Source organism: Lepidothrix coronata, unplaced genomic scaffold, assembly GCF_001604755.1.
Source record: "Lepidothrix coronata isolate B3197 unplaced genomic scaffold, Lepidothrix_coronata-1.0 Scaffold74, whole genome shotgun sequence".
NCBI lineage: Eukaryota > Metazoa > Chordata > Aves > Passeriformes > Pipridae > Lepidothrix > Lepidothrix coronata.
In genome coordinates this window covers 1007538-1033011 of record NW_016690254.1, presented here as the reverse complement: position 1 = coordinate 1033011, position 25474 = coordinate 1007538, and the positions used below count along the sequence as shown (strand labels likewise).

The window sequence follows — 25474 nt, the reverse complement described above, 5'->3', positions numbered from 1 at the left end:
ACCATGGAAGCAGTAATGGCCCCAACACTCACACAGAGCTTTAACAAGGCAGCAAGGCACTTTCAAGGTGGGTTATGTAGTGCTCTTTCTAATTTTCTGCTCTTAGAAATGTTTCTCTGTTCAAAACAATAAATTGCAATTTCAAAGGCAGCTAGCTTACTTCTGAGCTGCAGCCACCCTCTGTTATTTCAGACTGACCACACTCACATATGCCATTATAAAAATTCACTCCAGATCACAGCTTCATTATAACTTCAGACACGTGACTCACTCTGCAATTACAGCTTTGCACCACACTTTCACATCCCCTCCTTTCAGCCTGAGCCACTGCCCAGCACACACCACAACCTGACCTACTAATTCCCTCACCGCATCTGCAGCTCCTGCCCGTGCCATGGAGCACTGTGGAGAGGGAGCCTGCCTTTACGTAATGACCTGAGGTGACAAAACATCCCACCCTGTCTAGGTATGCTGCTCCACTGTTTAATTATCTGCACTGTTAAATCCAAGGGGCGAGTTCTCCAGTTTCACTGGCCAACCCAGTGATGTAATCCCAACTTTGATGTTTCGGGGGACTGAAAAGCTTCAGCAACTTGCAGGGGCCTTCCTTCATGCTTGCTCACCATGCTGTTTTCATTACCAATTCTGCCTAGAATTGCCTCAAGAACATACCAAGCCAGATACAACCTGCTTGCCTAGTAATAATAGGTAGGTAATAGTATAGGTAATGCTATTACTGAGTAGATTTCCAAGGTTTTACTACCAAATGGCAATCAAAAGCTTGCAGGTCTATGCAGCCATGAAAGCCCTTCCACGTGCAACCCAGCTATCCTCGATGGGAAGCAAACGGGTAACGGGATGATTTCGTACCAGCAGCCAAAACACCATGCGTGAAGGCAGCTCTGGGCTAAGCCAGGGAGCAACCAGCCAGTCTCCAAACCCACCAGCCAGCCTTCCCACCCCCCGCCCCAGAAGAGTACGGCTGTTCCCACTCACACACAGTTACAGCCAGGGGATGTGGAGCAAAGGGAAAGGGAACTCCATCTCTGCACCGCCAGGATTCCTCACATATTAGATTTCCATAGAAAACAGTGGTTTTGCTTTCCTTTCTCTTTCCATTACATGCCCAAAACTATGTGATGGAATCATAAAGTAATTAGTTTGGACAACCAAGCACATTGCTGTTAGTAGTTAGTAAAGTGTAATTCAGGAAACCACATGTTGGTAAAAAGAACAGAGACTGAATTAAAGATGAAATAAAGTACAAATAGCTCAACTTTCCAGAAGAGGAATCCATGCCAGGAAAGGATCAAGATTAGTTAAGCTAGCTCTGTTAGAGTGGTTTCCTCTTCACAGATGCCAGCAGATAAAAATGCAGCAAAAATGAATAATTAATGTTGTAAGTTGTAGGTTAATGCAAGCTATTTCATTCAAAAGGAAGAGCAAACCTTGCAATATTATCTTCCAAGTAATGAGATTTCGTATCATGTATTTTTCAGTATTTTAACAATTAAACAATTTCAGCCATTCTTGCTGGATAAAGGTCAAAACGCTCAAAAATCCAGGGCAGTAGTTTTTTAGGGGAAGTTACCACCACCTCCACCATTAATGTCACCATGGCTGCCACCCCCATGTCTCTGCTGGCATTAATGTCACTTGGACACAGCTCAGATCCCCCCCGTCAGCCACGTATCACACGATCAGGGAGCACTTCACTTGCAGTATCTGAATTATTATTTTAAAAATTCCTTGTTTGGAGCTAGAAAACTGTTTGAGATATGCAGCGACTTCAGAGCACAAGAGGTGAAGTTTTATTCTAAATGGCCATTACAAAACTAGGAACAGCTTCCAGAGCAACTTCCACTAAAACACGAAGTGTAAGATGGAGAATCAAAATAAACTCTAATTTTTTATTAAATACCCACTGTGACAACTGGAATCCTGACTAAGGAGAGGATTCATCTCCCCTCTGGATATTGGATGACAGCCTAAATGAGCTGGCCAGACTTTCCTCTTGGGCACTAGAGAGATGCCACTTCCAGAGGGATTCCCACACATTGTCAAAATTAAACCTATCCCCTTCTCCTTCATTTAGATTTCCTACAGACTTACAAATCAAAACTCAAACAGTCCCATTCCTAGGGCTGGGAAAAAAAACAAAAAACATTTCACTGCAGGTAAATCATTAATGACTGAGGGTTTGCTTGAGACGCTCCAACTGGGACAACGTCTAAAACTGCCGCGTGGTCCTGCTGCCAAGGGCCCCACACCAGCGGTGGCAAAACTATCTGATTTGAGGTGGAACAGTGCCTGGTTTGAGGCCATTGGACTTAACAATTTTCCACTGAATTGAGAGGTCTCTGGACCAAGGCAGAAAAAGATGCTGTTCTCCCCCAAAGCTGGCCCGTGTAAGCACGGCAGCTGTCGCAGTGATCGATGAGAAGCCAAGCGGGAGCGAGTCAGTGGCCTCTGTAATTACAGAGCTGTGCTGGTGAAGCCTCCTTTCTGGGCAAGGCAGTCAGCAGAGGTGAACACCCATGAAGAACAAGGGCGTTACTGGCCAGGGCTCGTGCAAAAACTTCCCAAGGAGGGATTAAGACACTCACGTAGGTTTTTATGACTGACCCGACCAGTCCTTCAGCAGCCCTGTCCATCAGAGGAACAGCAGGCAAAATATTTAAATCAACAGTAAAATCTTAGTCTTACTTCAGTCACGTTTTCCACCCTGAGTCTTTTATGGCAACTCACAATCTACTGGTAGAAGAGAGGATTTTGTGATTGCACTAATACTTCTGGAAATTAATTTTAATTGCAAACTTGTGCGTCTTGGAGCATAAATAAATTCACAGCAAAAAGTCCTAAGCAATCTTAAAAACTGCTCCAAAAATTGCATGGTGCATGTCAACCTCAGCTGCCCTTCAGAAATCATTGCAGAGTATTGCTATGAGTGCAGAGACCCTCACGTCTCCAAAGGCACAGCCAAGGTTTTGTTTTGCCAGCTACAGACACAGGAGACCAAACCTGTAACCCTTGAGTGGGAGATTCAGGACACCAGCCCAGAAGTTACATTCAGGCCTCTGTAACTTTTTTTTTTTTTTTTTTTTTTAAGGAAAAGTTTCAACTTCACCATCCTTAAAGACAAAACTTCCAGCAACTGATCAGGAAGACATTTATCTAAACGCTTCTATTTTTTCAACCTGTCATCCCACATGGTAGTTTTAGGTCTTCCATACAGAAGGCAGTGTTAGATTTAAAGGCTCATAAACACAGTGGAAGTTGGTGCAGCACTGGGAGTACATGAGTGCCTGTTTTGGGGGACAGTGCATATTCTTCATGTGCTGCGTTTACCCTGAGGAGCCTCATGTGCTCACACTTCCCAGCACTTTGCCTAATCCCACACTACTGAGAAGGGCCCTTGGATTGGGCATCCAAGTAGAAAGGCATCTTAATGTATCAGAAAAACCTGTCCTGGCAGTCCTGGATGATCTTTGACCACAGGTTCCAATTAAATCAAGTAGTTATGAGGAGTCTGTTGTCCAAGATAGCCTCTGGACTACATTGCCAAAACATTACAGACTGGAAATATATCAAAGGACTAATTACTTCCAAAAATAACCCGGACAATTGCCACATTGCCACATTTGCCTGAACGGTCTCGGCCTTCTCTATTAAGATTTAGGTGCCTAAAATTGCAGCTTCCAGAAATAGTATCAAGTTGCTGAACTTCTCCTTGGACAAGGAAGCCAAGCACAATTTAAGTAAATGAATGTGCAAAGTACTGTGATGAGTTAACCTCTAAAAGGCCTTCACTTTTAACAACAAAGAGCAGAGGCACTTCAGCAGCACAACAATATTTGCCCTGGATCCTTAAGTATCCCAGGGCGTTAGTGAATCTAGGCTAAATGGAAGATCAGAGCTAAAGCAGGATGAAGGCACATAAGCTGCTGTTTATGATCTATCAAGGAGCTAACATTAAGTCAATACACAGCACCAACTTCTTGCTTGGCTTTTTGTTTTTGGCTTCTGACTAGCTGATGGATCGTCCTTTGCGTGTTCCTCCCCACCATGCTTGTGCACACCTGATAAATGAAAAGGGGCCTCGAAGCTGCTCATGACCCGGTTTCTATCCTGTTCTTCCACCTCGTCACTATTAAAATGAAAGGCATATCGAGGGGAACTGGCAGGCTTGTGAGACTTCTGCAGGCGAGCGTTGGCCGGCTGGGAAGGCAGCGCGTGTTGTCCTCTCCGTCGGCACTCCTCGGCAAAGGCTTCTTCATCTGCCTCCCCTGAAAAAAGCAAAAAGTGAAAGAGAAGTGAGCTGCACACAAAATGCCTAATTTTAGCCTGAAAAAAAAGAACCCCTCGGAAATGGGTTGGACATTAGGGGTCACAAAACTAGTGTCTTGGCTGCGGTTAGTCACAGATAGCGCCATGTATCTGCAGCTCAGGGAGGGTCTGGAGCAGAAAGCTCCATCAGTGGCCTCTCACTACACTGAAGCTACCCAAAAAATCCAGTAGATATGACAACCCAGGGGCCACTGTTCCCTTTTTCCCAAAAGACAGCATGAGGGAGCTGAGCACATGGCCCTGGACAATATTTGTCCTGTGCAGAGCATGTTATCCCACCTCACCTGGACTGTCTGCCTAGGGAGGGTTGGCCCTGCTCAAGGAAAAGTTAAAGGGAAAGGAGGGATAAATACCCAAGCTGACTACAGGAGTGGTAGGATACAAAGCCACTGTGGGTTCAGAGGGGCCAGATGTTGGACATCACAGCTGGAAGGATGGTGGAGATGTGTGAAGGACCACATGAAGATGAGAAATCATGTTGAAGTTGTGAGAGGTAAACACAGTCCAGAGGCAAGGCAGGCACACACAGCACAGGCCAACGAACACAATGGAAATAAAACCCAATGTTTGCACCAACTGATATGAAAGATGAGGTAACTCCAGTCATACTCATGCTGTTTTGCAGATGACACTTTCCTTTGCTGCAGAAACCGTAACAGCACCAGTGCTGCAAAGTAGAGAAATCAGCTCCCGTAACACACATAAAACTCAGCAAAACCACACATTGAAAAGCAAACAGTAAGATACCAAAATGCCAACAAAAGACATTCAACTTGGAAAATAAGGGGCAAGGGAAAGGGAGAGGAAAAAAAAAGAAGGGGGGGGAAGAGTGAGAACAAAGGTGTGTACCGCATTTGTTTCTTAAAGGCTTTTTAAAGTTTCATTAGTTCAATTACTTAAGTACTTTTAAGAGAGCTGATGAAATATGGCATCATTTTATTTGCATCAAAAGTGGTGTGTCACATTCTGGAAGTTTTTCCTGGGATGTGCCCGGCATCAGCTGCTCAGGGAGGGGTGTGTGCTCTCAGCTAATGCGTGTGCTCTTAGTTCATGGCTGGAAAATGCTTTGAAGATGGAAAAAGCACCACGGACGCAACACGGGACAGAGCAGGAATACCCACTTTGTGTGTGCACCAAACCACCAACACTCTCAAACACAACAGGTTCCATTGTCTTTACCTTGTAATCGTACAGGGGGAGAGGCTTCCAAGCGCATGAGGAAAAGGAGGCAAGGTATGTTTAAGAAGTCATTTCACAGTGCAGTGCGGGCACCCGAGGCCTTGCAGGAGAAGAGGACTCCAGGTCGTGCCTCACATTCCCCTACTGTGTGTCTGAGCACCTGGTGTGCTTGGGTATTATGCACAGGACACTTCTTCCCAGGTGATTAAATGCCCATCCCCACCTCAGGACTAATGCTTTTGTGCCCTGGGGTCTCCCACACACTTCCAAAGCAAATAGGACAAAATCACAAACTCTGGATTTAGACTGCCTGCATCGTGCCAGTGTAAAACCCTGGGTGTGTGGTTCTCCTTGCAGTAGGAGAGGGCTGGCAAGATGGTGATTTTCCCCTCATATGTGGCACAGCACTTCAGCTACGAGAAGTGGAGGTCAAGGAAAAGCTCAGAGAACTCCAGACGCAGAATTGCCATCATTTTCCATAAGAGGCTACAGGATTTTACACACTTGTACAAACAGCACTGAAGCATGTATCAGGCTGCTGATACCAGGTCTATGAAGATAAACCAATAAAATTCCAAGAGTAAGAAAGAAAAGCATAGGAAACCCAAGTACATCAGTTGCACATACAAAAACGAGTCAAGAGTATTCACAAATTATAGTGCACCAGAAAAAGGAGATCTCTCCCTTCCCACAGAAACACAAACTGCATGGCTCTCCTTTTGATGTGGAAGTCTTGATGTACGTTTAAAATTTATACTGGCAAACAGATGCAGGAATGGGAAACGTGCTGAGGCCATTCTTGAAGCTCTGTGTGCGTGCATCACAGAGACACGCCAGTCAGACACACTAACACAACCCCTCAGTACTGGACACAGGGAACCAGAATGCCTTTGGAATCATAGAACATTTCAGTTAAAAGGGACCTTTAGAGCTCATCTCCCCCAGAGTCCAACCTCCCTATAGAGTCCAATCCCGCTGCAAGTGAGCAGGGACATCTTCAACTAGATCGGGTTGCTCAGAGCCCTGTACAACCTGACCTTGAGTGTTTCCAGGGATGAGGCATCTACCAACTCCCTGGGTAACCTGTGCCAGTGTTCATCACCCTCACTGTAAAACGATTCTTCTTTGTATGTAAATTGACCCTCCTTCACTTTAAATCCATTACCCCTTGTCCTGTCACTACAGGCTCTACTAAAAGGTCTGTGTCCATCTTTCTTATAAGCTCCCTTCAAGTATCAAAACGATTAAATCCATCTTGATCACCCAATGGAGTCATTCAGTTTTCCATCTCCCCAAGGCAAAGATAAGTTTTAGTTACAAAAAGACCCCAAAAAATTGTCCAAACTTTTTCCCCTTTATGAGTTGTGGGACAGCAGGATGGCTCCACAAATTAAATGGTGCAACACCATGTCAGCTGAGGTTCAAATACTGAACTGACTCCAGTGCTGTGCATGGTATAAGCCATCAGACCTTCCTCTGATCATCTACCTTTAGCACTCCTGGCACAGCAAAAAACTAAAGTGTAACTTGCATCAGGTGGTCTCCCTTGTTCTACATATTTAAACGTATTTGAAACAGCTTTACCACTGGAAACAGGAAACTTGACATTTACTCTGAGAGAGTTCAGCCCCACAGCATCACCACTAAAAAGTGTTTAAACATCGCTAGAGCTTTGTCAGTGGTGATACTTGTCCTAGAAATGGCTTTTAGGAAGACAGCTGGTATGGAGGAGGAGGGTCGTACCTGAGTTCAGAGCTGGCATATCCACTCAAGAAGCACCTTTCAGGGGTGCTCAGGCTTTAAACAGTCCTCAGTTCCCCCAACACCTCCTTCTTGCTGTCTCCTGTGCCTCCAAACCAGCACACTCACGTGAGAGCCTGGGCAGACACGCTGTGACCCCAAGCAGGGACTGACCCAGGTTAAAAATAACACTCTTTTTGCAAGCCTATGTTTAACCCAGCTCAGTGCCTGGAGCCAGCTCATCCTGCAGCCACCCCAGCTGGGGCAGAGAAGGGGGCAATTATCAGGGGCAGCTGGAATCAACGTCCAGGCATTAAGCAAAAGATCTTATTCCCCTAATGCAAATAATAATTAAAAACCTTGCAGCTATTTCACTTGCAAAACCAGCTGGGAGAAGTTACATTTCTAAGGGTTAATTCTGAAAATGAAGGATTCAGCATTACTAGTAACATTTAAAAACAATAATTACAGTTGGGTTTTCTGGTGCACCGAATGAGCAGCAGCTTCTGAGGAAAAAGAAATGAACCACGAGCTGTGGCATCCTAAAAAGCTGCATTAGGACTAAAAGCTGCCTTCTGCTACAAGCAAGAAGGGCTGGGAAATAATTTCTCATACCAAAGCTGCTGCACGGAAAGGGGAAAACAGGGATCCTTCGAGTTGTAGCTAACCAGTAGAGGGCAATATTGCCTATCGCGAGGGTATCATCAGAACAGCCGCTGCCAACCTGTATTTATGTGGTAATACAGCGATTTTACATGCCTAACACAAACTGGGAGTGCAATTCTTGGACTAGGTGGGCGCTCTGGGGGAGCTGCCAGCTACACCAATACATGCTCCCGGGAAATGGAGATAACACACAGGAGCAAAAACACTAAGGCAGAGATATCCCAGGTGAGGTGGGACAGGTAAGTCATGGAGCACTACACACGGAAGCAGCCCTGCACGGGCCAGCATTATTGTTTTTGTTTTACTTTTGAGTAACATCCTTGCATGTCCTCGAATTGAACTGAAATCCTACCAGGAATCAGCAGTAATTAATGGCAAGACAGTAATGGCAGAAATATGCAAAAACAAACCAGGGCAAACATCCTGAGGATACTGAAACACTGATTTGCATTTGCCAGGTCACTTCCCGCGCAGGAGGGAGTGGAGCCTTCGTGGTTCCCGTACGGCAGCCCTCCTGCTCACAGGCTCTCTTCTTACACACCTTACCCAAGAAATATATATATAATCAGGGTTTTCCCCTGTATTAGGAAAGAAGTAGGCACACTAGAGTTTGCTCATCTGAAGGAAGACTTCCCGAGGCCACAAACACCACATCTCCTGTAACCAGCACCAGGAGATGCAACTGGTGAGGGACATTCGGGTTTGTCTAATGACGGGACAGCTCCGAGCCAAGCTCCAGCCATACAGTTGTGCAAAGTCGGCTTGCAGGAAACTTACTCTATTCTAATCTTTCTTGAATGATGGCCAGCAGTGTCTAATACTTCAAGGCTTTAAAGTTAAGGGGCAGTGTAAGCTCTCTCTGAGCTGTTCCCGATGTGGACTGACAACATAGAGTGCAGAAGGAAAAAAAAAAAAAAAAAGCTTTTTTTGACTTTTTCCCCCCCTTCTATTACAAAGGCTTGGAATTTACCCTATGCCTATGGAGGGCACTGGAGTTTCTGATGACTCAACTACATCCGCTGCTGCTGTGGAGAGCTGAGCTGTGATGGAAGGAGAAATCAAAAGTGAAAGAAAAAAACCCCCATTTAAATACATTTATCTGAAGTTGATCACACTACAAATTTTGTAACCTGTTGATAAGGTTTTTCTACTGATAAACTGTTCCGTTGTTACAGCAGTTCTAGTATTAATATCTACCTTAGCAGAAGATACCAGGGCTCTTCTGAGACTAAAGTCCAACATTTGCTGGGAAATCTCATGTTTTACAGGAACTCATTGGATCTGAGAACTCATCGTACAGACCTGTCTACAGGCCTGGATTATCCTGTGCTGAAAAAATCCTGGAGATTAACTGGATCTTTTGTTTCTTCTCTTAAAAGCTCCATATCTAATGTATTATACCACAGAGAAAATATCAGGAGACCAAGTAACTCTACTAAAAACACAGAAGTAATGGTCTAATTTGGGGGACCACACTCGAAAGTTGTTATCAGAAAGCTGCCAAATCATCAGCTCTTTCAAATTTCTGTTGGAAATGAGTGATGCTCATTATAAAACACCAAGCCCAGGGTATTTTCTAAAACCACATGTGCACACAAACCCCCCTAATCCCTCCTGAAACTGTAGGCAACATGCTCAGCCAAGAAAATACTCCCTCACCATTACTGGAGGCTATGTTGAGCAAGTTTTTCTGATTAATTGTTCTTAAACTTGTTTCTAAATGCCAGGAAACACAGCAGGATTTATAAAACCCTCTTTCAGCCTGTGGTCTCTTGGGTTTGCCAGGCTCGAGAGTAACCAAAATTTGCATCAAGTCCTCTTTGGAAAATATCTCTGGGTTTGACAGTGACAGCCTTTAAAAATCTCTCTCTTGCTATTTCATGTGATGCTTACAAGAAAAAGCAGCCATTTTAAAATCCTCTGATTAAAAAAAAATGCACATAGTTTTGAAAGCTGAAAGAGCCTGAAATCACTCAGAAACTATCCAGGGAATGCCAGAGCAGCTGCCCCATCTGCACCATCACTTCTAGGGCAGAGCTTTTGTAAACTATAAAGGGAGTTTATTTCAGCAGTGATGTTTATCAGCTAAAGCACAGGACAAAGGACGAGGTTTTGAGTTGGCTCACAGAAATCAGTGGCTTTCACCAATTATTGGCAATCATTTTCCTTCCAGAGCAACTGCACATTCCTCAATGATACAGAGAGCATAAGGAGATTCAGGGTTTCTCAGTGTCTGTCTGACACTTCCTTCCTGCAAAATTCAAGGAAATATTTAGCTGAAGTGGTGCACCCGGAGTGCTCAGCTGGTTAGAAACTGAAGATGCTGGCAGCTCTCGATCTGTACCCTCTGCAGAAACCTGCTGCCATGTCCCACCTCCTCCTCTCCCCGTCTCCCATCCTGTGCTGGTTACAACAGCTCAGCTCTGCCAGCACGAACAGCACTGCAACTCAGACGTGCATTATGTCTCCCTGCTCCAACCCAAAAACTCATATTGGTTTTGGAGGGATTTGGGCTGGGCTTTCCCAGGGCAGGACCAGCACTACTATCTCCCCTGATGTGGGAGGTGGGCATTTCCTGCAAGGAGTGGGGGGGGAAATCCAAAAGTGGCAGGAGACAGTAGGGGAGATGGTGGCAAAGTCCTGGGAAAAAACAAGGGTGTGGGATTTGGGAAAAAGGACAGACTGATGGGGCGCCTCTTGCAGTGCTATTTCTGTCCCAGGAGGGCATGGCTGCAGCACGTCCAGTGTCCGGGAAAGGGCAGGGCTCAATGCTTTCTGCTCAACACACATAGCAAACCTCTGCCCTTCTGGCTTTAAAAACTGGCAATGGGACTTGCTCCTTTTATTTCTGCCCTCGTATTCAGCTGCTCCAGTGCCAGCTCACACTGTTCCTGCCCAGCCATACCCGTGTGGCACAGACCCAGGGCAGGGAAAGCCCCATGCTGGGTTCGCTCACCCTCCCTGCCCTGCAGCAGCTCCCTTAGAAAGCTCAACCTTTTGAGTTTTGTTTTTCTTTTTTATCCATCTGGATTTTACTTGCCACCCCCGTACACACCCAAGAACCCCACTGTATCCCGCGTTCAGCCCAGCGTGTACCAACATGAATCCTGCTTTCCTGGCACATCCCAAGCTACCTCAACACAACATTTCACCACAAAGATGCCCCAATCTGCAACGAATTGGGAAAATTAAATGAGTTTTTAGCACATGCTAAATACAACAGTCCTGCAAAGGGGTACTTTGACAGGAAATGTGATCGTGCTCAGTGGCTCCTGGGGATCGATGGCTACAGCCACTCCTGTCCAACCAGGTCAGGTGGCACCGATCTCTGGAGCATGGCATAGAGAGGGGAGCTGCTGGGAGAGACTGGAGTTACCTCATTGCTGCCAAAACTTACTCATCATCAGATCTTTTAAAGCTCAAGGAATGGTCCTACATTATCTCTGAGGCCAGAGAGAAGGACAGGCTGAGCACATCCTGCCTATTACAGCTATTTTGCTTCTGTGGAAGCACACCAGGGCATCCATACAGATTATACTAATTGCTCTCATCTTAAAGATCTGGGATGTAGGAAATGGCAGGAGGTAATACCTACCAATCCCCACGTTTCCAGCAAGCAGAGAGATGACCCCATTTGCATGCTGACGCTCAAAGTGAATTTAATTAATTTTATAAGGCTTTATCACACAGGGGTGTTTTACTTGTTTCTGCAAGAATTTTGAAAGGAAATAAAGAACGAGAAATAAGCTTCACAGCTTGACACATATAAATACAAATTATGAAGATTTCAAGCTCAGAGTTTAAACAAATGGACCTGATTTTTAAACAGCAATTGAGATTACTTAGAAGATGATGCTTTTTGCACTTTTCAGGGTCATGTCAGAGGTCTACCCCAGTTTCCTGCAAGTCTCATTGTACACCACTACATTGCAGACCCCCTTAAAAACCTGCACCAGGGGCTCCTACTCTCAGGGTTTCTCTCCCCAACAAATGCCCTTCACAACATGTAGCTGAGATGGAGCTCAGACCACTGTACCTGTCTCTTACATGGCCCCTCTTCCTCCAGAATTGGTATCATTGACAGGAAAATTCTTGATTTGGTTTGATATTTACAAGGGCAGATAGTGATAGGAGAAGGGGGAATGGCTTCAAACTGAAGCAGGGCAGGTTTAGATTAAATGTTAGGAAGAAATACTTTACTGTGAGGGTGGTGAGGCACTGGAACAGGTTGCCTAGAGAAGATGTGGATGTCCCATCCCTGGGAGTGTTCAAGGCTGGGTGGGACTTTGAGCAACCTGCTCTAGTGGAAGGTGTCCCTGCCCATGGCAGTGGGTTGGAACTGGATGATCCTTAAGGTCCCTTCCAACCCAAACCATCCTATGACTACATGAAACAGAGACTTTTTTTTTTCATCTCAATTATATTTCAACCTCAGACAGAAATCCCCGTGCGTTTCGTCTCTACCATGAGGAAGCCACGCAGATCAAGTTTCACTTTGAAATTGTATTTGAAGTGCAAACCAAAATCCTACTGAGGGAAGAAAAAAAAGAACTGGCCCTTATAATGAAACTTAATACTCACTACTGGAGGAAAAAATGAATAAACAAAAATTTCACAGCACAACTACATGCAGCCCTGCCAGGCCCTCCACTACATACCCAGACACAAGGTGCCTTCCACCGGTGCTTCCTCTCTCCTTGTGCCTGAGCAGAGCCCTGGAGACCTTCGAATCTCTCACACTCATTCTCCAGAACCTCCCAGTGCCAGACAAAACAGCTCCTTCACTGGCCCCAAAGAGAAAACTTTGCTTCTTGCTTTCAGCCCTCCTAGGAGTTACCACCACCAGGTCAAGCAAAATTGGCTTCTAATTAGAAAACTCTTCAGTCAGCAAAAGCAGAGAAAAAGTGTTCTTCTACTTTCATAACAAACTCTTTATCTTCATAACTCTTAAAAACTAATGAGTTAAAGTATCAAGACGTCATCTTATATTCCTATAAGTGCTCACTAAAAGAGCATCTTCAAACAGTTCTGAGCAAGCCCTAATTTGTAAATTACACAGTTGTGTTACATATTTTTCCATTGATTTTGAGCTTTAAGCCAGTCTTCAAAATCTTAACGCACAGCAAACCAAGATTACCGTAAAAGAAAGATACGTAAAGAAAAAGCCAGGCAGTTAAATTTAAAACGAAAAGAATCTCATGAGTGACTTCAGAAAAATGTGATGAATGACTTCCCCAGCTGTTTTGTCAACACTTCCATAGTAATTTGGCAAAAGCACAAAATCACCAGGTTTATATTTTCATCAAATGGCCATTAGTGCCGTTGAAATCTCACAGACGCGAGACAGTAAGAGCAAGCTCCACCTTTTATATTCCACTGTCCACACTTTTCAGGTTAATCATTTGAAAACTATTCTCCCTCCTACCCTGAGCCTTAAATACGACACTAAGGTTCTGGCACTGAGGGTTTCACTTATTAATTACAAAAAAAAAAAAGATACCCACCCTCTCCAATTACACCCCCCAATGTGCAATTTATTCCTCATCCACCCTCCCTGCATTACTAGGACTAGGGCAAGCAAATCCCATCTCCCAGCGCCTGCACACATCCCTGATTTAAGTTACAGAGCTCCAGAGACCATCATCTTTTAAGTGACCCCTAAAACAACACATGCCCATAGAAATAGGACATCTCTTCTGACAGCTCAATAGGTTTCAAAGTCTTTCCTGAACCTTCACCACAAAACTCAGTCCTGTTTCTGACATCTTCCTGATGACAGGAGCACCAAGTGATTAGTTGCTGTTCAATTTTTGATGCACTAATGAGAAGTCTGAATTTTTAAAAAATAGTGTTTCAAGTTGACAGTCAATACTAATTTTGACTAAATACTCTAATTATGAACTTGTATAGTGGCCTTAAAGGAGACACAACTCTCAAGCTGCACCATTTTTGTTGTTCAGCATCTCCAATCCATCAGGGAACTCTCAAAGTTTCCAAACACTCTTTCCCACCCACAGTCAAGATCTTCAGCCTGTGCCTTAAAACCCACCATAGTTTAGAAATGCAACAACTAATTCTTCAAATCCTATCAATAACTGAATGTTTATAAATGCAAATGTAGGCACACATATAAACACATATATTTAAATACACAAAAATAAATTGTTCTGTGTATGCTGCTCAAACTGAAGTTCTTACCAAAATGGCCAATAATGAGAGCACAGAAATCAACATTTTCTCAATTAAAAAAAAAACCAAACACCAAACCAGGAACATGACTACCATCCAACACTAACAATACTTACAATTCTCCTTTGTGCCTGGGAACAGTATCGTCAGTCAGTTTATATGCTCCTTCTGCAGAGGAGATCCAGTGGGAGCAGGGAACATTTTACCAAGAGAGCTTTGTGAGTTTTGGAAACAGGAGAGTTTCAGAGGAGACATTAATACCTGCCTGGTGCACCCATTTATCCCAAGGAAGACCACCCCAGACTTGCCGATGCCCAGAGCAATGGCTGTTCCCATCCTACCATGCTGCAATGGCACCATTCCACCTTCTCCTCTTTTAACAGATAGAGCACCAAGGACAATAACAACCATTTCCAACCACAACCTCTGGGGCTAAAGCAAAAAAAGGGGGACCAGTATTTAAAAGCTACCACAAGGGCAGAGAAACTGGAGGGCTCTGCACTCCAGAAGGGTGCAAAGCACACCGGAATGTCCACTAGCTCTTGGTGGAGAGGTGGATGAGCCCTTGGAAGGGGTGCACCTACCAAAGCTGCACAACAGAACAACAACTTGACACTTGAAGTTGCCTTAACGAGCTTTTGCTTAAAATCACCCAGTGTAAGGATGTACCCACATCTCCTGTAATTCTGTAATAGCAGGGAAAGCCTTTCCAAACATTTCAGTGACTATCTGTCAGCCGGCTCATTATACCATGGTATAAATATTTGAAAAACTTTAAAAGCAAATCATCAAACATGCAGGTTTGAGCTGTTTAAACACAGATGACTTTGTACTACTGGCAGCCCAAAGAGCAGCACCCAGCAGAGCTACTCCACCTCCTCCTCCCTGAACACCAGCAAAGTCGGAACCTTCTCAGAAACACTTGCCAAGAGTTTTACTAAGTTTGAAGATGTCAAACTTCATTTACACTACAGTGTTTCTCCTTAGCCTTGTGAATAATAATTGTTCCCTTTGCAGAGTTGAAAATGTCCTGCAGTCAGCACTGTGACAACAAAAGGAAACCCAGAACAGACACACAACAGATAGGGCTGACGCTCACCTACACTGTTACCATGCAAGTCCATGATTGACATGAACAGTCCCAGACTTTGAACATTTGAGAACACTTCATCACTTTCCAGTTAAAATTCTGACCTTGCCTGAACTGTTGGTATTGGACACAGCCTGCTATCCCTACAGAAACAATCTCCTTTTACAGTAATATTTAAAAATACTAAATAAAAGAATCATCAACTGTTTTTCTAAGAAAAAATTTGCTTAGTCAAGACTGAAGACTGGACTGGAAACAGAATTACAGCTGGCAAGGCAGTGACATCACCTTCCAGGAGATGGAATCTGTTTGTAAAAGCCTTCAAAGCACTGAATTTCACTTGAGAAGATACCTCTCTAAATAAAACCACACTGTTGTAACACAAATATATGGACATTGATGACAGTTCAGCAAGGACCTGAATGTGTCCACCTCTATCCCAATTTCAACTGAAAATATGGAAGGCCTACATTTTAAGGGAAGATTAGCCAGAACTGTCACAAAAATAGAAAACCCAAGAGGCTTTGACCTCTGTTAACAATTTTTCATCTAACCTACATTAAAGCTGCACTTCAAGTTGAGAGCTTGGCCCTGTGCCACTTACAGGTCCATACTCAACACCAGAGACACCAGCAATTTGGGAAATTTTGTCACCACACCCAGAAAACACAGCAGTGAACTGAACCCAGAGCCCAGCACGAACAAAGGGCTGGCTTTTGGCTTCAAGAGAAGCTGGGAGGCACAACGCAAAATCCTACTCCCCCTGCAAACAGCGCTTATAAAAGAAGTTTCCACTCTCGGAAACTATTCTGTCCAGGGCAACAAGCACCTCCCCTGCAACAGAGCACCCAGCATGGGCCTGCACTTGGCTGTTGTGATTTATTCTACGAAAAGGGTTACCAGGGATGTAGTCATCATCTCCTATAAACATTTCAGGAGCAAAGCACACACGTGATCTCAGAGCAAGTGCTGGAGGAGGGGGAAGAGTGGAAACCACGTAAGAGTAATCAATTAATCTTATGATCTCGATTTTGTTCATCAAGAAGAGAAAGGAGGTTTAAACACCTGCATCTTCTCAGAAAAATGTTTTATTTCCCTGAGCTGAGCTTCTTGTTTAAGGAGTGACTACAAGAAGCACCTTCTCGATTAGTTACTGCATTAGAAAGCACTTAAAAGTCACTTTCTGTTCTGTAACACTTTTCAAGACAGAGTTATATATAATAAATAAATTACTAATGGCTACAAAAATGCTATTGGTGGGCTTCAGGACAAACTCCACTACTTTCTTTTAACCTTTTTCAACAGGGCATTCTTCCAATTCTTTCGGGCAAATACTTTCAAGAGGGATCAAAAGTAGGGCAATAGCAATGTTTCAAAAATATTTTAGAAACTGTTTAGACACTCCTCCCCTGGCAATAGATCCTGCAATTTATATACCATATAGTAGTAGCTGAAATTGATATAACACCTCAAAAATATGAATATGCATAATAAAATACACATCATTTTCTTCTTACTTAATAGTGGTAAAAAAAATCACCTACTCATCATTTTCTACCTGCTTCTCAAAAGAAATCACTGTATCTAGCCTAGGAACACCTGGTGATGTCTCTTCCAGTGATGTAACAGGGGACTCAAGTTGTACAGCAAACAACACTGAATTTTCTAACTGAAATAAGTTCCACGCAGAATGCAACTCAAATCTTTGAAGGTTCTTGGAAAATATGGATAAAACTGATAGACTTGGTTTGCTTTGACAAGTTACAGCTCTGATACACTTAAAAAAACAATTAGTTTTGCGGATGTTTACTGCTAACGAGCAGCCAATACACAAAGGTGTGCATTGGCTACACACTTTGCAAACTACAGAAATATTTCTGTCCGAGCCTTCTTTTAAGCCAGAAAAGGGCAGAGCAGTACAGCACGTACACTTGTTTGCTTTTCCATTAACAAGATTCCTTGTGTCACTACAGCTGGCCATGTCCACACTGGTGGCTGGCAAAAGCCTTACACTTTTTATTACTTGCAGAGAAAGAAGACTGCACAAAGGCTATTTTAAGATCAGAATACTTAGCTCTCAAAATACAGTTAATTTGACCATTGAAGAACTAAGACTTTTTTCCAGAGTTCCAGCACTCCCCAAGCAGGATACCTTTCCCAGAAAATCTGGAAGGTCCTTAAGAGATACCAAGACTCTACCATACAACAGCTTACATTTCGGTTTTCTTCCAAAACTGTGTTTGATGGTTGTATGACCCAAGTGCTGCTGAGTTATAATTCTAGGAATTTGCCTTTCCTCAAGTTTCTCTTTGAAATAAACTTAAAAATGCAGGCCTGGGTATATACAAAACCCAAAAAAGCATCCACAGACAGTTTTTTCACACATATAAGCCCTGTGGGACGCTTCTCTGGCTATTCCCTGTAGAACTATTTTTCTGACATATTGAAGTCTTAGGCATTTAGCACACTAGCAAAAGTGATTTAATTAACAAAAATCCAGCTTTTTTCATCCTAGTCACTCAAAATTCAAAACGCACATATTGCTACCCACGTAAGATTTAACACACACTAAAAATAAAAACTTTACATTGTTAAAATGTTGCCCAGATTTAAGAAAATGAATAGTTCATTCTGCCATGTGAATCTTCGATGTGTCATTAACAAGAGACCTCCTAATCTTCATCTCAGGAGTTGAAACTAGGCTGTCTCAAACTCTGCAGCCTGTTGTTGGCGAGAAGACAGGAGATATACAAGGGCTCACAGTAATGGAAATTTCAAATCAAATTCCCTGGGACAGTCATCACAGACCTCGCCCTGGTTCCTCCTCTTCACTTAACACACAACTTGTTCACTACAGTCAAGCAACTTACCTGCACAGATCCAGAATGTCTTCTCCCACATGAAGTCCACTCTTGGCACCTACACATCCCAAACTGGATGCTTTAGGGCAACAGTCATCAAGGCTGCCCCAGGTGCACGTGGTGTTGTCTCCTCTCTTCCCAGCTCCCCTGCTTCCTCGGCACCTCCCGAGACACAAGGCGGTCCCCACATCACCAAAGCGTCCCCCAGTCTCAAAACCACAGTCAGAGAATATGACATGTGCATTAACACTGACACATCAGGAAGGAAAGGGAAGAAGCCAAGACACAGACCATGAAGGAAGGCCTGAAGGAGCACTGTGCTCTGTTGCATCTCAGTCTGTGCCCCAGGCTCCCAAGCTTCCACTACTTCTCTGTAAAGCCTAAACACTCCCTCCTCACTAAAAGATATTTTTCGAAAAGCTGGTCTTTTTAAGACACTGAAAGCCAGAGAAACTACTGCTCTTGGCAGGTTCTTCCAACAGTTAATCATCCATGTGTTAAAAATGTATGTTTATCTTCTCATTTGAATTTGTCTAGCCTGATACAAATATTTATACTCTTCTTCCAAACAAGGAGACCTTTAATATGCACAGTTTTTTCTTTCTGGTGTACACATTTTTTTTAGAATCAAAGTGGAATTTGGCACACCATCCTCAGGCTGCAGAAGCACCTCCCTTGCCTGCGCTGGAAGGGAAACAAGACTCCAGAGCAGCCCAGAGCCTGGGCCGGCAGGGAACAGGCAGGGTGAAGAGGAGACAAGGCAAATGCCCACCCCTCCTGCATTCACTGGGACAACTCCTGATCGTGTTTTCCTGATAAGAAAGGCAAAGACCAAAGGAAGAAAAAAGCCCTTGAAATTTATGTCAATAGCGCAAAACAGGGTGCATTGTTTTCCTGCTTCTCCAACCCCAGAAAAGATGGTTGGTAGCACTAGAGGTGTTTAATAAAAGAAACATTTTGGTGGTTGTCCTAACTCTGAAGGTGAATCTCCCTAAGAAAAAAATCTTCCACCTCTTTGCACTCACTCAGGAGCTCAATCAAAAACCGAGGGCAGGAGGTCTGTGAACACTACTCGTGCTTGCATGCAACACCAGGCACACCCAAAACAGCTCTAAGCGAATTTCTAGCCCTCTATTGCTCTCCTGGATAGCCAGTTCCCAGTTTGTGTAGCACAGATGAATAATGAATGCTCCTTCCTTACTGAAGGGCAGTACATTCGGTGATAAGGACCTGCCCGTATTTCCCGTAAGCCCCAGCAGTAAGAAATGTATACGTTGAGATTAGAGATTAATTCTGGGGGGGGTGTGAGTGACTACTTAGCAGGGCATGTCCAAATAACTCAAAGCACCAAAGTGTCTTCTGATGAGAGGCAGCGTTACTACAGAAAGCCTGGCCAGGGTCCTCTGAAGACAAAAGGCTCAGTCCTCCGACTGGCTAAGAGAGGCTGCAGGAAAGGTTGAGCCTTGGCCATGGGAGTTTTCTCCCTTTTCCTCCAGAAATACTTTCCTAGAGAAGTTCAAAGCAATTTTGGTCTAGCTCCTCCTGGAAGAATGACAGAGACTGACACTAAAGGATGTGCTCTTTCACAAAAGCAAAGCTCAGTACACCATTGTTGAGTATGACAGATATTGCAACAGGATGAAAAATTCAGATTTAGTTTCTGTAAAGAGCAAAAGGCAGCCTCCAACTACATGTCAAGGAAAGAAGTTTGCCAGAGGTGGCTGTGGTGACAGTTATGCAAATGTGTGATAAATTAGCAAGTTAATCTTACTCCATATATCACTTACAAAGATTAACATAGACATGACATTTATTTCTGAAGGGAAACCGAAAGACTGATGGGGCTGCCCAGCTTCTCGACCAGATGTCTCAAAGCCTCTGCAGACCTATGACTGTTGATTTTTTTTCTGGGAGGTAAACTCCCCTCCTGGACCACAATTCAATCAAGCTTGTGACGGCAACCAGGATAGAAGATTCCAGAGCTATTGCTTTGCATCTTCAGGTGGCTCAGTAACACCTCCAAGTAACTCCAATTACAGACACAGCCAAAATAATTTTCTCTTCTGGCCATCAGGAATGTGTGTTCCACAAAATGAATTTTATGACCCGTCACCTAGGCTGGATTCATCTCCCATACTAGTAACTCAAATAAATTTACAAATAAGAAACAATGTAAAAGATTTCATAGTTGACTTTTAACAGTCAAGAAAAGGAGGAACTGAAGCCTTCCGAAGGAACTGTCATTTGTCATACCACTTAACAGACTGGCATCCTTACTTGAGTTGTTACAAACCAGGTGTATTTAATCTCAGAATTAACATTCAGTTGTCTGAAAGGATTCAGCCCTATTTCTGCTCCTGGTAAACATGGCACCTACAGGTTTGGGTTTTCCCCCGTTTTTTTATGAAATTCATTTGAAGTTGGCTGCATTGAAAAGAATAGCTGAAAGAGCTCTCATCTGTGATTCAGTAGTAAGGATAAATTATAGGGCAAAGCAAAGTTTTAAGAGTTATTACCGGAAGCCTCTAAAAATCTATTTTCTTGGTTGTCAATTTTAAGTCAAGCTCAAAAATGATCTATTTTTAGTGAGTTTAAAATGAACCCAATATGCTGCAAAAGCTGACATTATTGTAAAAGCCAGAAAACTAAAGACACAATTCTACTTAATAGCATCCTTCTAATAGAACGCTTTACTTCTCAATTAAATATACTTTAATCCCCACCATGACATTTCCAAGCTGGGATCTTCTCAGGCAGAAGTCTTCCGCTTCCTTTATTTAGAAGGTAATTAGCACTCAGGCCATCAGTGCAATCTATCTCACACCAGGACATCCCAGCTTTCAGAACTGGGCACTATCACATCCAAGCTGCTGCACATCTTTTGGCCACGGTAAGCATGACAGGGCACAGGGTACTCGTGTGGGTTTTTGATTAACTTTCTACCAGCTGTTGTAAGTAAGATAACACCTAACGCAGCACTGAATCTGCCAGAACAGAGTTTTCAGAGAAGTTCCAGTGAGTGTGAATCAGCAGTCAGCTTGCACAGGTTCAGGGTATGGCTCTGATCATCATGGGATTTTAATTATTTCTTTTTTTTTTTAATCTGACAGCATCATCTCAAATGTGAGGTTCACTGTTTTGTGAAGGTATGACCTGTGTAGCAGAGTATAAACCATCCACCTTCCGCTCTAACCTTTCAGGAGTGCACTTCACTCAACAACCAACTCTAGCCATTTTTTCCAAAACCAAAGCAGACCAAGAAATAAACCCACTAGAATTATAAACTCAAAAGATATAGTTTGCAATGCTCACAAAGTAAACATGCTTCATTCCAACACTTGCAACCAACGGACTATTTCAGCATTTCATGAGGAAGCTAAGAAGTTCTGTACCTAAGACAACCACTTGAAGACAAGCAATAACAAACCCAAACTGTTTGAGTACTATGTCAAGCAAGGCTGTGGTCACAATTCAGTCCCAAAGTAAACAAGACCAGAGGCAGCAGACAGTACAAACAAGCTTTCTTTTCTTATGTTACAAAAAGGCAAAGTTTCAAAGTTTGGTTACTGCTGACTGGCAGATTACAGATGTCCATATTGCCACTACCCTGTGAGAACACCATGACTTATAAATAAGCCTAAACACCAAGACATCCAAAAATCACAACCAAAGAGGCAGGTTTTCCAAAAGACCTAAGAAATGTTTCCACAAAAAGGTTAACAAGTATTCTATTAATAAGTTAAAGCTTTGCACTAACACTGAGTACATCTCAAAGATTCTCTGACCATGAGCATCAGACAGCTACAGCATTCACTTTGCAACACAACCACCTTTAGAAACACTATCCTGTTACCACCACAGATTAAACTCAGGCAAAATGGGTAATAAACTCACTTCTCAAACAGAACACAACCAGATTAATTAATAAAACTCACATTTCCAAAAATAAAAAATAAAATATAACTTTATCACTGGACCATCTCAGAGATGTTCTGAAGCACAGCACAGTTAAATACAAAGACAAACCTCATTACACCTGACGCCAAAACGCTGGAGGCAAAGAAACAAAACAGCCAAACACAAACACTGACAAGAGAAATACAAAACCCTTGGGCTTAGAGATGATGCGTTTTCAAGTCTTTAAGTCTTTTGCAATCTTGTTTTCAGCATTCTCACTCAGTTCATCAGTTAATCACAAGTTGATACAACATCCATCTTACAAATGCTATGTACACGTGCTCTGCAGAGCAGCTTTGTCCCCTATACCACAGGACAATGCCTCTGATTCTCAACAAAGAAGGTACTGTGAGAACTGAGAACATCAAGGGCTGCAGCCATTTTAAAATGTGAAGCATTCTAAGGCAAACTCCCAAACTTGTTCAGTAAAGCTGAGTGAAAGGGGTAGGTGCCATGCAATCCAAAGAGAAACTTGAGTTAGTGTAATGCACTGAAATTACTGCCATGCACAAGGGATCAAAAAGAGGTTGCACCAGAAGAAAGCATTACAAAGTTATTGTGTCCAATGAACTTTGAAGCAGAGCATGAAAGAGTAAATGACTTAGCAGGTTCAAAAACTCCATCTTAGTTTTTCCAAACAACTGGAGGAAGCTCAATTTAAACGGGATAGTGTCCCTAAATATTCAAAATTAACCCCTCATGTGTGAAGAAATGGCACTTTTAATCCAACAGCACTTGGTTTTGAAAGCTGCCTCATCCCACCATAGATTTGATGCTTAGCACTTGCTAGAATTAAGAACTTTTTCTTTTATTAAGTATTTTGTAGTATTTTGGCCAAAACTGAAGTTTAAGGAAATTTGCTGTCCTTGATGATCCATCACTTCTAGTGAGCAGGTCTTGTATATCCATGCAAATTACATATTAGAAAGGAACAACGTAAAATTTTTTTCAAAGCAACATAGTAAGTAGGTTTTCAAGAGAAAATAATTCAGCAGAAGAAATTCTGAATATATAATATATACTAGGAAGAATTTTAAATGACTTGACAATAAACAGAATGCAGATTTATTTTGTGTTTTAAAAATGAAGCTGGATGCAATAAGTTGCATCAAAAAAAGGAGTTGGATGTGGTGTTATTTCAAAAAACCAACTTATCTCCTGCGTACTGAAAGAGATGGAGACCATTCAGTTTAGGTCAAGTGTAAAGGAGTCTTTTACATCTGGAACTCGAACTGCCAGTCCAATGATATACTTGGACCAAGACCACATATCCACCCAGATCAACCCCCAGCCTATACAAAGGCTGGTGTGTGGGTATCTCACTACTGCAGGAATCTCTACTGCCTAATTCTGCCTTCTGCTGACTCATTCCTTGTGTTTTGACAGTTTCTCTTTCTACCAAGAAAGTGCAGCACTGCCATTTTAGTGCCGCGTTTTGTCCAGCTCTGACAACCAGTTCCAGGGATCCAAGGGCAGAACAGATCTTTGCTGTCCAAAAGCACCAGATCTTGAGCACATTTACAGCACTCAAAGATCTCATCCTGGAACCCTGATGTGTGACCTGTTTGTGTGTAACACTGTGAGAAGGACCACACTTTTCTAGGCAAGAAGATCTAAGACAAGCACGTGGATACCAATTTAAGACTAGCAGCTGTGCCACCCTAAATGTGTTCTTAACCTGAGTGACGTAATTTAAATGTTAAAGATGATCTGGGATTAAACTAGAAGGTGAAGTTTGGCAGTTTAATGTAAAACCTATGGATATCCACAAGAAGGCATTCAAACTCAACTCCAGATTGTCCTAATTTTATTTGACTTGGTTAATCAATTTTGAAGCACTTTTTACAGTTTACATAATTTAAAGGAGCACACTGTGTCCTATAAATATAAATTAACATTTTTAATAACTCAAGACATCACAACAAAGCCAGATTTTAAAATAAATTGCTTGTTTAGTTATCTGGATCAAGAAGTAACATACATGGGGAAGGAAAAAACAGCATTAACAAGAAAACACTATTTAGTTCTAAACTGAGTTTGTGCTTCTACATCAAAAACACAACACTGAAGTAACAGAAACTCTGCGAAGAACTTGGAAAGATACATAACTTCTTTAGTCCCAAAACCAAATCACATATTTATTTCTTCTTCTACATGTTATTTTGTTTGGCTCTATCAAATTAGCATTAATGGTAGAGGGACAAAAGTACAATATACTAACTTTGCTACAAATACGTATTCTGTTGTAGCAGTTTGTTAGCTTGTTGGTTTGGCTTAAGTTGAAATGGTTTTCCTTCATAAAAAACAAGAGCAAATTTTTTCAATGTATTTAATAATCAACACACATTTGTTAGTACAAAGCAGATGGTGTTCAGCATGAAGGCATTAGGTGATCATTTGAAAACACCATGCTTTTTTTTTTTTTTGTCTTTTTTAAACACTAAGCCACCCTGAAGAGTTTTGTGAAAGCCAGATGTTCAAAGCTGGTGCACAGATGAAAACTGCACATCCATGATTTATGCACAGAACTACCCAGAGCCTGGCAGCTGTTAACAAGTGCCATTAGTTACTCACATGCTTTCTCAGTGACACACCGAAACCAAGTCATCTTTCACTAAACTTTGAAAATCTGGTTTTAGCTACAAATGAACACTTTGCTTCGCTCCATTAATTTAACAAAGGGCATTAATCCACCTCTTGATTTTTGGTTGAGGACTAAAAATAGGAGTGAGATACTATAATGCCAATAATGTAGTACAAATCTTCAAAGTAATTATTATTTGATCACAAAATGACAAAAAATCTTATTCAGAAAAACTCTTTTTGAGGCTTATTATTGATTTCCTATGTATTTATGTTCAGTATGGATTACTTTTTGAAGAAATCTCAGAACTTAAAACTTTAGAAAACGTTTTTAAGCCTAGACCTACAATACTTGCATACTAGGGTAAAAGATGGAGTTAGAGAGTCAGCCCCTGAATGCTTCTAAAACAATAAGTGCTTCAAATACAGGTTTAGAAAAGAAATTAAAAATCATGTTTTCAGTCACACTGGAGAAAACATCTGCAAAGAAAAAAGGCCCTCATCCTTAAGACTGAAGAAAAAGATGGTAAGAAAAAAAAAAAAAAGCACCGTTTTCCCAAGTTGCCCAAATCACACACAGACACAAGAAGGTTACAAATGCCATTCATGAAAGAATGCACCACAAACATCAGCATTTATTCATTTTGAATTTTTTTTTTAGCAAATGACAAAAGACTCAGCTCACTGGCTTCACTTTTGTTTACCTTTTGCTTACATTACACATTTAAACATTTGTCAAAACTTACTAAGTTGTCTGCATTCATGCACAACTAGAAAACATCCTTAATTTATTTAAACCAGAAATGCATTACCAGAAATGTATTAACATTGTTCACTACTAAACATTTAAAAAAAAAAAAAA

General features: G+C 42.4%; 1 protein-coding gene across 5 annotated transcripts in view; it reads right to left on the bottom strand.

Annotated features, from left to right (window-relative positions):
* DNAJB6 (DnaJ heat shock protein family (Hsp40) member B6) overlaps positions 1 to 25474 on the bottom strand; it is a 60146-nt gene that overhangs the window by 5494 nt on the left and 29178 nt on the right. For 4 of the 5 annotated variants that reach the window (XM_017819362.1, XM_017819364.1, XM_017819365.1 and 1 more), the window contains exon 9: positions 1789 to 4286. In XM_017819362.1, the coding sequence (XP_017674851.1) occupies positions 3973 to 4286 (314 nt within the window). In that variant the 3' untranslated portion in view covers positions 1789 to 3972. Of the gene's footprint in view, positions 1 to 1788; positions 4287 to 25474 lie in introns of those variants that run through there. The other variant, XM_017819366.1, reaches the window with a different exon arrangement.